We start from the raw sequence: 17,941 nt of genomic DNA on the forward strand, positions 1-17,941 counted from the left end.
TAGATCAACACTCAACCACTGAGCCAGCTGGGCCCTCTGAGTAATTTTCTATCCACTGATTCCCATCCTGCTCCTCGTCTATAAATGCTCACTTTCCTTTGTTATATTTGGAGCCATGCCCCATCCTCTCTCTTATTAAGAAGCCCCATTATTGAAAAAAAGGAGATATATGTACTACTATTTGTAATACTTTAAACAATAAAATAAAATTAAAATAAATAAATAAAAGGCCCCATTATTGTAGCCCCCCTCCATAAAGTCTTCCTCACTGCTCTTTAACAAATGTTGTGAATAATGCTTTCTTAAATACTACTCACCCAACCTTCTCGGTTGTAAATTTACTCATGTGTACTATGAAGAAGGTAGACTCAAAGCCTCAGAGGTCCTTCCCACTTTAAAGTACTAGATATATGCCAAAACGATTACGTTTTGTGACACAGAGTCACCCAGACACCTCCCGGCATGGCATTTTGCTAGCTGACTATTGAAAGTAGAATTCAACCCACTGGAGATGAAATAGTTCCGCTTCTCTGATTAACTTGAGGGCACTGAGGTAGGAGCAGCTGTTGGCTTTGTTTTTTGCAGATACGCTCAGGGGCCTTTTATGCACCTCTGATCGGCTATTGTGAGTACCTGAGTTTCTCCTTTGAGGTAGGATCATAGCACCGCAGCCTCTGCCTGAGGCCAGGAAAATCTAGCAGAATATAAAATTTGGAAAAACAATCCTCATCAGTATGCAAGCCCTTTGACTTAATAGCACCTGAATTATGCATTATGCTCATAAATGTATAACTGGAAACGCTCTGGGCTTTTTCCTCTCTCCTGGAAAGAGAATTTCCTTGGGTAAACTTGTTCTGTGAGCGAAATCTTTACCCATAGGTTTTGATGACCACTACCCAGCCTTTATTACTAGAAACTACTTAAGTTTGGGTCTTCCAAAAGGCAGACAATGTTTAAATCTATTTGAAAGTATTCTCACTTTGAAGTGTGTTTCTCTGAAGACTTGGAAGCCAGAAAATGCAGAGGGAGCTGACCAGGAAATGGTGAGATCAGCAGCAATTAGTAGAGGAGGAATTCACCCGTGAACTCTGTGTTTAAGGCAAATCATCCGCCTTCCTGGGTTTGTTTCCTGCTGCGTCATTTGGATAGAAGATGGCAATGCCTGCTCTGCATCATTCTTGAAACGCACACAAAACAAGCAAGCAGTAAGGGAAATCCAGAGTTGCACGCTTATTTGGCCATATGGTTCAGTGATCTACAGCTTCCCTTTCCTTATTCTTTTTCTAGGGTAACTGTTTCAGCCATGTGCTTTATGGATTCCAGCAGGTTTCCTCTGGGCAGTCAGATTGTTCCCTTGAACTGGAAAGCTGTAAGTCTTACTTCCTGGTGCAGTGCACACCCGCGACCTGAACACACCATCGCAAACTTGAATGGAAATAAGCGTGCTCTTAAGGGTTTAAACATCTTGAAATCTGTTTATTCAAAATATGTAGTTGCTTTCTTTTTCTTTTACAAGGATGATGGCAAATTGTCGCTCAAATGAAAAGATCCAGGAAAAAAAATTATGTTTTGATAATAATATGTTTTTCGGTCTCCACAATGGTTATAAAGAAACAGCTCCCTGTAAAGGGGCATTCTTGTTAATGCTATTAATGGAGACTGACAAAGACTTTCGGAATTTGGAAAACTGGAATTCATGTTCCCATATGAGTCACAACCTTTTATTAAGTGCACTTGGGTTCCCCCCTAAAAACCAGCTCTAGACATAGCTCCCCTGATCAGAGCCCTGTCAAGGACATCTGAGCCAGCTCCTGTCAATCACTTCCACCCATCAGCTATTTTTGATATGACATCTTAAAAATTGAATGCATGTTTTCTTAATGAGGCTACAATGCTGGGAATCTCAATGGATGTCTCCTACACAGATGCTCCTTCCTCCTTCCCAAATCCATTAGAAACGTTTATAACACTATTTGATTACAGAAGAAAATTCTTTATGAGCTCAGCTCATTTTGGAATTTTATTTTATTACTAGAGGCCCGATGCATGAAGATTCATGCAAGAATGGGTCTTCCTTTCCCTGGCTGCCAGTACCGCCTTCACTCTGGCAGGAGTCACCTTTCTGCTTTCCCACGCTGCCCAGAGGCCCAGAGTGGCTGGGGTGGTGCAGAATGCCTGTGTCCCGCCCTGCCCCTGGCTGCTTGGCGCCTGCATATGCAAATGAACATGCCATCTTTGTTGGGTTAATTTGCATAGGTGCTCCTGATTGGCTGGTGGGCGTCGCGAAGGTACGGTCAATTAGCATGTCACTCTTTTATTAGGTAGATTAATAGTTTTTAAAAAATATTTTTATTCATTTCAGAAACAAGGGAGAGAGAGATAGAAACATCAATGATGAGAGAGAATCATTGATCAGCTGCCTCTGCACACCCATGCCCCCACTGGGGATCGAGTCTACAACCTGGGCATGTGCTCTTGACTGGAATTGAATTCGAGACCCCTCAGTCCACAGGGCAATGCTCTATCCACCGAGCCAAACCAGCTAGGGCTCATTTTGGAATTTTATAGACCTACAGAGGCCAGGTGCACGAAATTTGTGCACAGACACGGTCACTAGGCCTGGCTGGTGATCGAAGTGTGAGCGTCTGGTGAGGAAAGGCAGGTCCCAGCTGACCTCTGGGCCTTGGGCGGCACCTGGGGCTCCCACGCGCCCCCCTCCACCTGAGTCATGGCGCCCGAGTCCCCACGCGGAGATGTGTTGTGCGCAGCCGGACGCCGTGGGCCGGGGTGCAGTATGGGCCTCTGGGCTGCCCAGCAGCTCTGCATGGAAGCCAGGCGGACAGTGAGCTCTCTCCCGGCCGGCCTCGCAGACTGGCTCCTGCACAAACCCATGGGGAGCCCGACCCCCCCCTGCAGTCCCAGTGGCTGCAGCCTGGCTGACCTGGAAGAGGCCGTGTGGGTGCAGGGCGGGCTTCTCATGGTCACCTGGCACCTGAGCTTGGGGGCTCCCCCAGCGCATGAGCCCTAGTGTCCTGGGGGAGAATACCAGGAGGAGTGAGAGTGAGCTCGGCGGACACCCTGCATTCTCACTGCACCTCTGTCCCTCCCATCACCTCCGTCCTGTCACCTCTGTCCTGTCACCTCCACCCTCAGGTAGCCAGGAACAGGTCACAGCCACAGGAGGTTGGTTGCCGCCACCCCCCCCCCCACCCCAGCTCTCTGTCCCAGCCCGGGGCCCGGTCCCAATCAGGCAATTAGAGCCTGCCGGCGACTGGTCGCCGTCTGCAGGGTGATTGGTGGGGCAGTTGGGCCCCTGCTTGCACCTGCCTTGGCCTGGCGCTGCCCGCTCACTTGCTCCACCATCCCGCCACAGTCCCGCTCTTGTTGGGGCCAGTCGGGGCCGGTAGTGCCTCCACTGCTACCCACTGCCAGCGCCGTGTCACTGATGCCTGCCATGTTCTGTGCTGCCCCCTCGTGGTCAGCGCACATCATAGCGAGCGGTCGAACTGGTCAAACTCCCAATCCAGGGGACAATTTGCATATTAGGCTTTATTATATAGGATACAACCAAAGAGGCCTAGAGACTGGGGTCAGGTCAGTGACTGTGAGGCACTGCTGTGACGTCACTCAATGCACACAGCCATGGGAGCAGCTATGTGGAGGAGAGTTTTAAGTCATCACGTGGGCATAAGAAAATCCTCCACACTATGCTAGTCATGAGGGTCTAATTTTTGGAGATTTTTTCTGTTTGTAGGTGTGGGTATTGGCAGCCATGTTTTGGTACCTAACATATACATGGCATTGGGATACAGAGACCTCATGGAGCTCATAAGAGCTTATTCTAAGAATATTATATTCTTGTTTCAGATGCCTACAATGAAGAGGATCTCATGCTTTACTGGAGACATGGAAACAGGTGCTTAAATACTGATGATCATATTTCTCTTTCTCGTTCTTCACTGAGGAGTTCAGTGCATCCAGTGGATTTGCCTTCTACAGCAGCACAGGTAAAGTCTTTTATGTGGACAATTCATAAACACTAGTGAATTTCAGTGCACCTAGTGTCCGCAAAGCAACATGTGAAGAGACATGAATACAAACAAGGGTTTCATCCTATATAATAAAGGCCTAAGGGGCGTCGCACGACACCCTCTGTGACATTATCACAAGAGGGCCTCCGCTATGTTGTCACAAGATGGCCACCACAAGATGGCTGGCAGGGGAGAGCAGTTGGGGGCAATAGGGCCATCAGGGGTGGGCAGTTATGGGCGATTGGGCCAGCAGGTGAGGGCAGTTGGAGGCGATCAGGCCAGCAGGGGAGCAGTTAGGGGGCGATCAGGCTGACAGATAGAAGCAGTTAGGGGCAATCAGGCAGGCAGGGGAGGGCAATTGGGGGTGACCAGGTCTGCAGGGGAGGGCAGCTGGGGGTGACCAGGGCTGGCAGGGGAGGGCAGTTGAGGGGGACCAGGCCAGTAGGGGAGCAGTTAGGGGGTGATCAGGCTGGCAGGTAGAAGTGGTTAGGGGCAATCAGGCTGGCAGGCAGGTGAGTGGTTAGGAGCCAGCAGTGTCGGACATCCCCCAAGAGGTCCCAGATTGGAGAGGGTGCAGACCCGGCTGAGGGACACCCCCGCCCTGTGCATGCACCGGGCCTCTAGTTTGGCCAATAATATCTTTTTACAGGTGGCCAGCTTCCCCTCTGGTACATCATTTCTTTCCTCACACAGCCGCTTCTAACTAGAAGCCTTGCTTTCATTCTTGGCCCCTGCAGACTACTCTCAATGCAGCAGACAGAGTGATCTTTTGAAAACATAAAGATCACAATTCTTGCCCTAGCTGGTTCGGCTCAGTGAATAGTGCATTGGCCTGAGGACTGAAGGGTCCCGAATTCAATTCTGGTCAAGGGTACATGCCTGGGTTGCGGGCATGATCCCCAGTAGGAGGCGTGCAGGAGGCAGCCAATCAATGATTCTCTCTCATCATTGATGTTTCTATTTCTCTCTCCCTCTCTTTTCCTCTCTGAAATAAATAAAAATATATTTAGAAAAGAAATCACATTTTTTTCCTAGCTCAAAACCACCCTGTGCTTTTCCATCACACATAAAAATTCAGGCTTCTCAGCAGGACCAACTATCTCTGACCTTGCCCACTACCCCTAACCCTCCACCACATCCTACACTCCCCCTACGGGCCTCCTTGGACAGAGGTTATCAAGTTGTTATCTAAAAGCCTGCCTCATTAAGAGAGAAATCAAAATTTACATCACAGAGAAGCTCAAGGACTTTCTGGGACCAATAGCTATACAGTTATTTAGATCCTCAGGAAGTCCTTTATTGTACTCCAGTATGTGCCTACATTGCTTGGGCTTCTGTGCTATGTAGACAATTCTGTGCTATGTAGATAATACTATTCATCATAATAATACTGATTGCTCTTCTGATTTTATAAGTAATACTAGAGGCCTGGTGCATGAAATTTGTTCACTTGGGGGGGTGTTCCTCAGCCCAGCCTGCACCCTCTCCAATCTGGGACCCCTCAGGGGATGTCCGACTGCCGGGTGTGGGCCTAAACCGGCAGTCGGACATCCCTCTCACAATCTGGGACTGCTCGCTCCCAACCGCTCACCTACCTGACAGCCTGATCACCCCCTAACCACTCTCTTGCCAGTCTGATCAATGCCTAACTGCTCCCCTGCCAGCCCGATTGCTCCCAACTGCATGTCCCTGCAGGCCTGGTCACCCCCAACTGCCCTCCCCTGCAGGCCTGGTCACCCCCAACTGCCCTCCCCTGCAGGCATGGTCACCCCTAATTGCCCTCCCCTGCAGGTGGAGGCACAGGCTTCTAGAAGGGCCACCACTAAGAAGGTTAGGATGTTAGAGAAGGACAGTTAGGTGGGACCCAGGCCTACAGGGGAGGGCAGTTGGGGGGTACCAGGCCTGCAGGGGAGGCAGTTGGGAGGGATTGGGCCTAAACGGACAGTCAGACATCCCTCAAGGGGTCCCAGATTGGAGAGAATGCAGGCTGCACTGAGGGACAACCGCCCCCCCCCCCCCGTGCACGAATTTTGCGCACTGGGCCTCTAGTATAGGATATTTTTTGCTCCTTCTCCTTCTCTTTCTTTTCTTTCTTTGTCTTTCTTAATATAAGTAAATATTATATTCAGTATTTTGAAGCTCTTAGTCTTAAATTAAATCAATATTTAAACAAAAGAGTGCATGCAATGAACAATGATACATATTAAAGTATAGTTTACAGCTTATTCCACTTTAGTTTTGTTATGATGCAATAACTTTGCCACATAAAATATTGGAAATAATACTTTGCAATGTTCGATGCTATTAAAATGTGATGATACATATAAAGCATAGAAATCCAAAAGTATTGTTTCCTGCACATAATATATACAATATATATAATAATAATAGCAATGAAATTTCTTTTGATTTGGAAGCATAAGTATCCATTAGTATATATTCAACTATCTTCTTAAAAATTCTAACATCACCAATAAGCCATTCCATTGACTCCAGTGTTACTTTATTTGTGCTCATCAGACTTCTTGAGTCCTACCAAGCAAGTCTGATACTAGTTGATTTTACCTTCTTTTGGTTATGTTTTAGAGTCTTTCTAAAGCAAGACAGAGTACTTGCACTGAAAAACATACTGCAGAGAAATAATCTTTTAAGAATTTTTAAATGCACTGAACATTCTTTTAAAAAATATATATATTTTATTGATTTTTTACAGAGAGGAAGGGAGAGGGATAGAGAGTTAGAAACATTGATGAGAGAGAAACATCAATCAGCTGTCTCCTGCACACCCCCTACTGGGGATGTGCCCACAACCAAGGTACGTGCCCTTGACCGGAATCAAACCTGATACCCTTCAGTCCACAGGCCAACGCTCTATCCACTGAGTCAAACTGGTTAGGGCTGAACATTCTTAATATTCCAATGTAGTTACATTTTTAATAAATAGAATTTTGCTTTTTTAAAGAAGAAAAATAATTAGATTAAAATATACATGGTCTGTGTAGCATTAATAGTTATCCACAATATCTCCCTTAGTCTCACATTCCCTGAAGAACCATAGGTCAGAGCAACATTTCTTTTGCTTAGTTGCCCCCTCAAAAAAATATCAGAAATTTACACATAAAAAAAGAACCTTGTTACTTACATTTATTTCAAGACTTAAAACCAGACATAGTAACAGTGTCTTTCTTTATGAAATACTTTCACAGCTTTTCCTTATCCCTTTAATCCCCAATAAGTATATGACGCTGTAATATCAGAGATGCTGTTATTCTACTCTACAGCCATAATTAAAACCTTTAATTGCACACAAAAAATACCAAAGAGGGGCTATGCCATCTATATATATAAAGAACCAGGGTCCGTAACGTCCAAAACGACCGAACAGACGACTGAACACCGGAAGTCAGTCCTGCAGTCAGTGCTGGGTTGCCAGGGTGACCCAGCAATGACTGCTGCACTGCAGGTGTTGTGGCAACCCAACACTGACTGCCGAGGGGGCTGCGGATCAGGCCCGGAGAGAAAAGCAGGGTCTTATCCGCAGCCTCCATGGCAGTTGTTGATCAGCCTTTGCCTCTCTTTCTCTCTGGGCCTGGCCAGCAGCTGCGGGGGCTGCTGATCAGCCCCGTCTCTCTGATCAGGCTTGGAGATAGGCCCAGGGACGCTGACTGGCATAGAAACTGACCAATCAGAACCAAATTTGGGTGAACTGTGAGGAGCCAATGGCTGCCTAGGAGGCAGAGCTTTTGACGCTGACTGGCATAGAAATCGACCAATCAGAACCTAACCTGGGTGAACTGCGAAGGCAGAACCTAAGGTGGGGGCTGAGGAGGGGTTTTAAGGGCAACAGCTGTTTGGTGGAAGGTGTAAGAAAGCAGTTCAATTTTTTAATGACCGGTTTGGCAGTATAGTGCATATGGCTGGCTATCAGTCCAGATATAGGGGTTATGTATTTTTGTCTGCCAAGAGCATCTCCTTCGGCTGAAAAAGGCTCCTCCCCTCCCCTTTAAGCAATCCTATCCTATATAATCTATCTATACTAATAAATGGGTAGTATGCTAATTAGACCGGGTCGACCAGCCATCTTCTGGACATCCGACTTCCTTCTGGACAAAGCCATGGTGGTGGGGGCCAAGGCAGAGGCAGTTAGGGGTGATCAGGCCAGCAGGGCAGAGGCAGTTAGGGGTGATCAGGCCAGCAGGAGAGAAAAGTTAGGGGTGAGATCAGCCTGTAGGGGAGGGCAACTGGGGGTGAGATCAGTCCGGCAGGGGAGGACAGTTGGGGGCGATCAGGTAGGCAGAGGCAGTTAGGGGCCATCAGGCCGGCAGAGGAGAGCAGCTAGGGGCGATCAGGCAGGTAGAGACAGTTAGGGGTGAGATGAGGCCGGCAGGGGAGAGCAGTAAGGGGCGAGATCAGGTTGGCAGGGGAGGGCAGTTAGGGGCGATCAGGCAGGCAGGCAGAGGGGTTAGGGACAATCAGGCAGGCAGGCAGAGGCAGTTAGGGGCGATCAGGCAGGCAGGCAGGTGAGCGGTTAGGAGCCAGCGGTCCCAGATTGTGAGAGGGATGTCTGACTGTGGATGGGGCCTAAACCAGCAGTCGGACATCCTCCAAGGGGTCCCCAATTGGAGAGGGTGAAGTCTGGGCTGAGGGAACCACCCCCGGCACGAACTTCGTGCACCGGGCCACTAGTGGTAATATAAGACAATAAGCAGCTTAAAAAGTAATGTATATAGTTTGACTTTAGAATACACTATATAGTGTACCTTTTATTACCCTTGGTAATGAAATTGTTTAATGTTATTGAAACATATCAACTGGTGGTAAGAGAGAACCTCAGAACAGGTAGAGAAGAGAAAGGTCATTAGCACTTAACTGAGAATAGAATACTAGGAGTAGTCTGCCAGTTTGACGTGTCTTGAGCTCAATGTCTAAATATTGACCTTATTCGTCTAATATGTTTCTATCATGGGCTTCCTAAGAGATTACCACTGAGACTAGTAAGGGTCCTCTATGATTTTGTTTTATAATTTTTAACCTGCAGTCTCTGTGTTTTGGATAATTTAGTCTCAAAATACACTGAATTTATCATGGAAAAATTAATGTTACTGCTTATTCATAAAAGGTATCTTTTCATTTTCGTTCATTTCATTAGTCATTACCTTATTTTAGTAAAGTTTTAATAAGATTGGTATCACAGTTATTGTGGAATAAAGCAAGGTAATACGAATTAGAAATGTGTGAGAAAAAAAACAAGGGTAAGGTATTATATAGAATCTAGCATGTGGTTATTACAGAGTGGCACTCAGAAAAGTAGTAGATTGTTGAAAGAGAAATCTACCCTTCCCCCAAAAAAGAGCTTACCAAATACCGTATTTTCCAGCATATAAGACGACTTTTTAACCCAGGAAAATCTTATACGCCCAGTCATCTTATACGCCGGAAAGTACGGGTACTATTGATGCTCCAAAAATTTGGCTTTAAGCTTCCTTGCAACCAATGTGAAAAGGGAGACCCAAACAAAATATGTGTGTGGATGTGGCCACAACTTGTGCTTTTGTTCAGCATGAATTAATCAATATTATCAACATGAATTTATAGAATTCTAACCAGAAGCAAAGAAACATAATTGTTTGGTTACTTTTTTTCCAGATCAATCACAGATAAATTACTGGTGCCCATGAGACTTTGAAATAAAAACAGTTTATGGATACTCCTTCCCTCAACCCCCACTTTGAATTCCTAGTTGTCTGGATTCCAACTTGCAATCCAATGATCTAGTAGCCACTGTGAATCTTTTCCTTCAGATAAAATGTTTTATTTCATTTGTCATAGCTAATAAATGTGAAATGAGTCTCAGGGACAAAATAGGCAGGTTTAGGGAGTTTTAGGAATAAGGAGGGTCCATGGGAGAGGAATGCATAGATGGAGACTTGAAGACGCCAAAATGTTTATCTTACTTGTACAGAGGATAGAGAAATGCCAGAGGCAGATGGAAATATCTCTGGCCTAAGCAATTAAAACAGCCATAAACTGAGGACAGACGGGGGTAACTCTGGCCTGAGCAATGAAAGTGACCGTAAGTTAGACCAAGAGTAGCCCTGACCTGAGCAGCTGGGAGAGCTATAAGATAAGGCTTTCTCTGTCAGCACAACTGGGAGAAAACCATGAGGTAAATCAAAAGGGACTCCAACCAGCAAGGTAAGGGGAGAGTTAGTGGGTGGGGGGCACCATGTGGGCTTTGAGCTTTGGAACTAATTCTTTGTAGCAGAATGACCAACGAGTGGGCAAGTCTTCAATACATGACCAATGAGTGCATGCAATAATCAATAAGCCATTTGAAACGTGGGGCTTGGGGTGCAAACTTCTCCCCGTGGGTTCTTGTCCTCACGAAGTTTGAAGAATAAACTTGTGGACAAAAAGGCTTCTTTAATAAAAAAAAAAAAAAAGTACAAGTTTATTGGAAGCAGAAACAAACCCCATCTGGGCAAGGGTGTCCCCAAAGGAGACCCCATGAGGAGCCCCCCCCCCCCCCCCCGCCAATGGGAAAGGCCTGCTCGCTCTCTCTGAGGGGGAACAAAAAATCCCACCTCGTGTCCCTTGTCTCTGGCTTATATATGCTGCAGTTCTTTGTTTGAACCTGACCTTTTCTTATTGGTCTCTTTCCTTAATTTGGAACCCCCATGTTTGCCCAAGTCCATTCCCTTTACATCATAGAAGAAAGAAACGTCAAACTAATTCACACTATGCTTTTGGTATTTTAATAAATTACTTCTTGGAGAGAGGGGAGCTTGAATTTGGAAACACTATTGCTAGTTAGCAATTAGGGCTTAACCAGATGCCCAAATCAGAATCAGCCGCAGTGAAATTTTAGGTGTGGCACTTTAGCTGGCAAGAGATTTCAAGTGCAGAGGCGTTGCCATCCTCATTAAGTTCCCACACCGGTGTTATCATCTGCTCCATCCGACATGTCATATGCCACTGTCCCACGCACTGCTTTGTAGGAACCGATGCAGACTCACTGAGCTGTAATTGAGCCTTACAGGGTGGAAGGGGCCAAGCTAAGCACCCAGATAACATGTTACTTAATGAGCATCCAAGTGTCTTCCAGGCTGGGTCAGGGCGGATGCCCTCCTTTAGGCTGATTTTGTTCTTTCACCTCTGATGCTCTGTCTAGGGAGAAGATTGTTATAAGAGGTTCACAATCACTGTAATTAGCACACAATTCATTCCAGAAAGGGTGATTTCTTAGTTAATGTTCACCAAGTGCATACTTCAAAAGATCAGTTGAAAGACATAAATGGTCATTAATATTAACACTTTGTTCACCTCTTTCCCCATTAAAAGCCTCAATCTACAAGCATTTAAGGCTTCAAGGGAAAAAATACCATCTGAAGGAATAATGACATTGCTGTGGCTGTTACTCCACATCGGGCAGCTGTGCCCTGACCGCGGTATGGCAGTGGGGCAGTGTAGACCCTGGCAGAAGACTAAAGGCACTTTTCTAGCCCTTGAGACAGGATGAGAAAGTCATCCCATCTCTAGCAGTTTATGAACATGATTTTCAATCAGATTCCTGAAGCTGACGGCTCAGCTCTTACACTTGGGCAATGATGGCAATTAAAGCTGGTTCCAGGGCAGGTTGGGGTGAATGGAGACACTAACAGCATTTAAGTTGTTCCTGAAATTCTGTGCTTCTTGCATCTACATGTGATCCCTCAGGGTTAGGAAATGGCTATGTAGATTTATGTAAAATAATATACAAATCAGAAGTGTTCCCCCCCCTCCCCACCGCAAATGAAGAGAACTGCAGTATTCCAGCACTGCTTTCCTCTCAGGGTTTGCTTCCTACCACTCTCAAATCTTTTCTTTAAAAAAAAAAAAAAATTAAATAAATATATATATATGTATATATATATATATTATTGATTTCAGAGAGGAAGGGAGAGGGAGGAGAGATAGAAACATCAGTGATGAGAGAGAATCATTGATCGGCTGCCTCCTGCACGCCCCTTACTGTTGGATTGAGCCCACAACTGGGCACGTGCCCTGACGGGGAATCAAACGGTGACCTCCTGGTTCTCAGGTCGCCGCTCAACCACTGAGCCATGTAGGCCGGGCTGTTCAAGGATGTTTTAACCCTCAAGGAAGGAGGAGCATATTGTATTTTCTTCTCTCCCTCCCAGCTCCCTCCTTCTTTCCTTGCCTCCATCTTTCTCACTTGGCCCCTCTGCAAGGGATCTGCCCGTCATGGACAACGTATTAAGTAAGGGGGTCCTTTACTAGGAAACAGATATCAGAAAAAGACAACGACCAGCAATGCTGGGGTTCTTGTCCCAGCCTTACAAAGGGCTCAGCATTCTGGAGAAAGGGGCTGATGCGTAGATTCAAGAAGGAGTCCAAGGACGAAAGATAATTTTGAAAGGCATTGGGGGTCAGAGGATCTTCAGCTAAAGAAACTGAAGACTACTTCCTCGACTCAGGACCCTGCTTTTATTAACACAATTTGTCCTAAGGCAAGGTGGAGATAATACACTTCAAAGGGTAGGGCTTCAAAGGGTACAGAAGCATTGTCAGTTTGGGGAATAGCCAAACAGCAGTTCAGGTGTTTGGCCAACAGGAGGCAATAAAATGCCCTGAGCTGTCTGGCAGTTAACAATCCTATTCAGGTTTGGGGGAAGTGCTGTTTAGCCATTTCCAACAGGTAATCACATTTGACTCAACCCTTGTTGAGCTCCCCAAGCTTCACCAACCGTCTGGTGAAACTTGTAATTATGACATGCTGGAATTGGTTCTCGGCACAGTAAAGCTTTCAGGCATGTAGTCACTTATGTAGTCTGCTACCAGGGGATATTCCATATACCTGGAAAAGTAATTCGTTAGGAGTCATTCATTTAACCACCATAGAGGTTACCAGGCCTTCTAGGCACCGGACTCTGGCACTGCCTTTTTGGGTCACAGTCATCTATTTCTGGCCATGACTGTGTTGGGCTATCCAGCCTATCTTCCCTTCCCTCACATCACTTACTGGTAATGTTTTCTTTCTGCCTAGGCTTACAGTTAAAAGTGAATGTAGATAGCCGAAACTGGTTTGGCTCAGTGGATAGAGCGTCGGCCTGCGGACTGAAAGGTCCCGGGTTCGATTCCGGTCAAGGGCATGTACATTGGTTGCGGGCACATCCCCGGTAGTGGGTGTGCAGGAGGCAGCTGGTTGATGTTTCTCTCTCATCAATGTTTCTAGCTCTCTATCCCTCTCCCTTCCTCTCTGTAAGAAAATCAATAAAATACATTTTTTTAAAAAAGTGAATGTAGATAGCTTTTCCCTCCAAAAGTGCTACTCACAACACAGTTCCTGAAGGGTGAACTGCCTGCACACCCTACTGCTACCAAACCAGTCAGCGAGCCTCTCCATCATGTTCCACAACAAGAATGGCCAATGAAACACAGAGATAAAGAATTCCCTCCAGACTAATGGGTTTTTAGGACCCCATAGAGTTAATATGTCCTTGAGAGTTAATATGACCTGGCTGGTTGAGCATCGACCCAGGAACCAATAGGTCATCGGTGTGATTCCCGGTCAGGGCACATTCCTGGGTTGCGGGCTTGATCCCCAGTAGGGGCCATGCAGGAGGCAGCCAATCGATGAAGTTCCTCTCTCATCGATGTTTCTCTCTATCCCTCTCCCTTTCTCTCTCTCTAAAAATCAATAAAAACCAATTTTTTTTTTAAAGAGTTAATATGGTGCCACTACAAGGGCTCAGGGGAGTTGAGACCCATGGGCCAGACTAAATACTGTCTCATAACCCTGCTTGCTATGCCTAGCAGCACTGGTGGGTGAGGAGACATTTTTCTTATCCCAACACAGGACCTTTCTGTGACTAAATGGTCACTTCTTATAATTCAAAACTCCTTTCTTGAGATGTTAACTTTAATAGGTTTGGAAGCAATACCGTTTGTCAAGACTAATGCATTTCTAAGGGGAGGCTCAAGACTGTGTTTAATGTAGCTGCTATACTCCTTGACTCCCAGTTCTATTGCTTGAGGAATATATATATATACACACTAGAGGTCTGGTGCACGAAATTTGTGACGTCTAGTGATCCAAAACCGCACTGCACCCTCTCCAATCTGGGATCCCTCTCACAATCCAGGACTGCTGGCTCCCAACTGCTCACCTGCCAGCCTACCTGATTGCCCCTAACTGCTTCTGCCTGCCAGCCTGATCACCCCCTAACCACTCCCCTGCCAGCCTGATTGATGTCTAATTGCTCCCCGGCTGGCCCGATTGCCCCTAACTGCCCTCCCCTGCCGGCCTGGTCACCCCTAACTGCCCTCCCCTGCCAGTCTGGTTGCCCCTAACTGTCCTCCCATGCAGGCCTGCCCCCCCAACTGCCCTCCCCTGCAGGCCTGGTCCCCCCTCCAACTGCCCTCCTCTGCAGGCCTGGTCCCCCCCAACTGCCCTCTCCTGCTGGCCTGGTCTCCTCCAACTGCCCTCTCCTGCTGGCCTGGTCTCCTCCAACTGCCCTCCTCTGATGGCCCAGTCACCCCTAACTGCCCTCCCTGCTGGCCTTTTCACCCATAACTGCCCTCCCCTGCAGGCCTGGTCCCTCCCAACCGCCCTCTCCTGCAGGCCTGGGTCCCCCCACAACTGCCCTCTCTTGCTGGCCTGGTCTCCCCCAACTGCCCTCATCTGCTGGCCTAGTCACCCCTAACTTCCCACAACTGCCCTCCCCCTGCTGGCCATCTTGTGCTGGCCATCTTGTGTCCACATGGGGGCAGTCATCTTTGACCACTTGGGGGCGGCCATCTTGTGTGTTGGAGTGACAGTCAATTTGCACATTACTCTTTTATTAGATAGGATTATTAGATAGGATGTCAGTGTCCTTACCTTTACTCCCCATACTCCACAGTCCCTCCTCCCACTCTCCATTTCTTTTGTATTGCTCATTTTAAACAAGGAATATCTGGCATGCTGGTTTCAAAATGAATAAAGCTATAGTAAATTAGTTGGACAAAGCACCCTTTTAAAGAAAATAGCTGACAATTTATTGCTCTCTGGCAAATATAGGTAATGCAGTTCCTTTTTATTGGCCCAAACTGTCATCAACTTAAAATATATGACAAGCTGTATCTGGCATGTAAACTCATATTTGTTCTAAACCCTTATTTTGTCCATTAAACTCCATGTTACTGTCTTTAAAAAAAAAATCAAATTCTATTTTCCATATCTTAGGAAAGCAGTAAGAGGAGATATGTTAAAGTTTTAAACTAGCAGGGACGCTAACATGTAGGAACATCACTTTAGGAGGCATTCAGTGTTACCATCGAGGTCCTGAAGGGAGGAGGGCGCTTGACCTGCTGAGAAGCACAAGGTGCCTTCATGCCTCCTGACCTAATTCTACACTCATCTCATAGCATCTCGTCTCAGAGATGCTGCATCTATAGAGATTGTTTTATCATCTTAAAAACAAAGGAAACTCCCTATACAGGTCCAGAATGAGAGGCAGCAGGTTTGCATGTAAAGAGCATGGGTTCTACGCTCAGAAAGGTTTCAGTCCTGCTCCTGACAAAACTCAGGCTAATTACTGAGCCACTATCAGCTCACGATTCTTCTTTTTCTTAATCCTCACCCGAGGAGTGAGGACATTTTTTCCATTGATTTTTAGAGAGAGTGGAAGGGAGGAGGGGGAGGACAAGGAGGACGAAGAGCAAAGCGAGAGAGAGAGAGAGAGAGAGAGAGAGAGAGAGAGAGAGAGAGAGAGAGACATCTACATGAGAGAGACACAGTGATTCGTTGCCGCCCGCTCGAGCCCCGACCTGGACCAGGGTTTGAACCTGCAACCAAAATATGTGCCCTTGACCGGGAATCGAACCCTTGACCCTTCATTTTGCGGGCTGACGCTCTAACCACTGAGCACCGGTCAGGGCTCTGCTCATGATTCTTTCCTGCAACACGTGGCTGATGTTTACCTAGGTTTGTGGTGAGTAAACATTCCATAAAGACACGCATGTTTTATTTAATAGTCTTGGCTTCAGCTATACATACATCTGTAACGTTAATAAAAATGTCACATCTCCATATTTATGTAGCAAGGAGTGCAAACAGCACCCACCGACATGCAAACTGTTGATATCACCATTGTTAGGGAAACCCGAAACTCAGTGAGCCGGTGGCCTGCACTTCGGTAAGAGCCGGATGGCATTTAGGTTTCTGTTTCTGGAGTTAAATCAGCATGGAGGTGAGATTCGGGCCCTCCCATGGTGACGGTCAGATTGCCAAATTGTCTTGAGCATAGGAAGAGAGAAACTTCGTTTGTAATGGAATGGCTCTGTCGAGCTGTCCCTGTCTGTGATGGGCCTCCCCCAGAGGCGGACCTGGCCGTTGTGTGGAAGGGGCAGCGATGTGCTGGAGAAAGCTGTCCGCTGTCCGCGTGCTGTGCCTGTGCGTTTAGGAGGAAATCACAGCGCTCCTCCTGCTGTTCGGGACTCTGTCTGTTGACATGAAAATGTGCTCACAACTTATGAAAATCATTAAGGATTCCATTTGCACCTCCCTGGTGGGAAGCTGAGAAATAAAACCACACCAGCCAGGGTGCATTTCAAATATTGACAACCCTGCGCTTTCCCTCTAGGCTCTGCTTTGGCAGCATCCCTCTGAGAAGTCAGTGCAGACACAGAACAGCCTTCTCCAAGGCCAGCGTTTCATTAAAGAAACCCCAGCCACTTCTTTCTCCTTTGTCCCCCAGAACCCCGACCTCTGTCTCTGATGCTCAGGCCGGAGAATAAGAAGGAAAAGGAGAAGAAATCAAAACACAAAACAAACAAACAAGCAACAATAAAAGAAAAAACAACAACAAAAACATAGAAAAAAGAAGGGAGAGGAGAAGAAACAGGAAAGGGAGGGGAGCGGAGGGAGGAGAGGATAAGAGAGGGGAGGAGAGAGGAGGGTGGGACAAGGAAGGGGAGGCACGTGGGAGGGCGGTTACCAGAGGAGAGAGAGGGGAAGAGAAAACGGTACCTGGCCTTCAGCAGTTTGCTTAGTAAATACTTACACGGAGCGGAACCTCCGCCGGCTCACTTCTGTCCTGAATCTCAGCTGAACTGTGTGGTTTCAGAAACAAGGGACAAAGTGTAGCAATCATGATGGCGTGTCGGTGTTCTACACGAAGTAAAAGCACGGAGAACAGCAACCTTTAATCCTCGAAGAATGAAAGACTACAGGGAGACAGGAAGACAATTCCTTAACAGTGAAAGTTGTGAGATGCTGGGGAAGGGCAGTGGACGTGATTTGGGAATTTCTTCCCTAGAAGAATATTTAAAATTGGATATGTGTTTTACCTTCTGGGTTGTAGAAGAGGCCCACCTGAGGGCGAGAAGCACCGAGTCCCGAGATCCTGGGAAGTCTTTAGATGGAAAGAAGGAAACTATAGACAATGGTGGTAGGGGTGGGGGGAAGGGGGACAAAAAGAAGTAGAAAGAGAAATCCAAGGAGAACTTGCTCCGGTCAAGATGTCAGCTATGTTAACCGGCAGGGAGTCCCCCCCCCCACCCCACCCCGTGACCAGCGGATTGGCAGTGTCCTGAACATATCTCCCCTCGTGTACAGCAAAACCAGAAGCAGGCACTGGATGCTCACGTCCCTGAGCTTGTCGCTGTTCTCAAATGGCAGGAATCACATGGTGCTGGCCGTGTCCACCATCGTCCCGGGCGTGAGCGCCTCCACGCCCCAGGTGTCCTACATCAGGGCCCTGGACGCACCTGGGGGTCAGCTCCCTCGTTGTGTCCCTGTCAGTCATCGAGTTGGCAGCTGTGAGCTACCTCACCGCAGGCCAGAACGGGAACAGGGAAGGTACTGCCTGGATGACCAGGTCCCTCTAAGAATGTGCAGAAGATCCTCATCAAAAGCGCCGTCCTGA

At 47.1% G+C, this 17,941-nt stretch overlaps 1 protein-coding gene across 1 annotated transcript in view; it reads left to right on the forward strand.

Annotated features, from left to right (window-relative positions):
• The window catches only part of GABRR3 (gamma-aminobutyric acid type A receptor subunit rho3), a 67,901-nt gene extending 49,960 nt beyond the window's left edge, over positions 1–17,941 (forward strand). Inside the window, 7 exon segments of the mRNA XM_054709947.1 lie at positions 1,288–1,343; positions 1,346–1,369; positions 3,868–3,948; positions 3,951–4,021; positions 7,721–7,732; positions 17,141–17,193; positions 17,632–17,941. Of these exon segments, the coding sequence (XP_054565922.1) occupies positions 1,288–1,343; positions 1,346–1,369; positions 3,868–3,948; positions 3,951–4,021; positions 7,721–7,732; positions 17,141–17,193; positions 17,632–17,941 (607 nt within the window).

This window comes from Eptesicus fuscus, chromosome 3 (genome assembly GCF_027574615.1).
Source record: "Eptesicus fuscus isolate TK198812 chromosome 3, DD_ASM_mEF_20220401, whole genome shotgun sequence".
Classification (NCBI taxonomy): domain Eukaryota; kingdom Metazoa; phylum Chordata; class Mammalia; order Chiroptera; family Vespertilionidae; genus Eptesicus; species Eptesicus fuscus.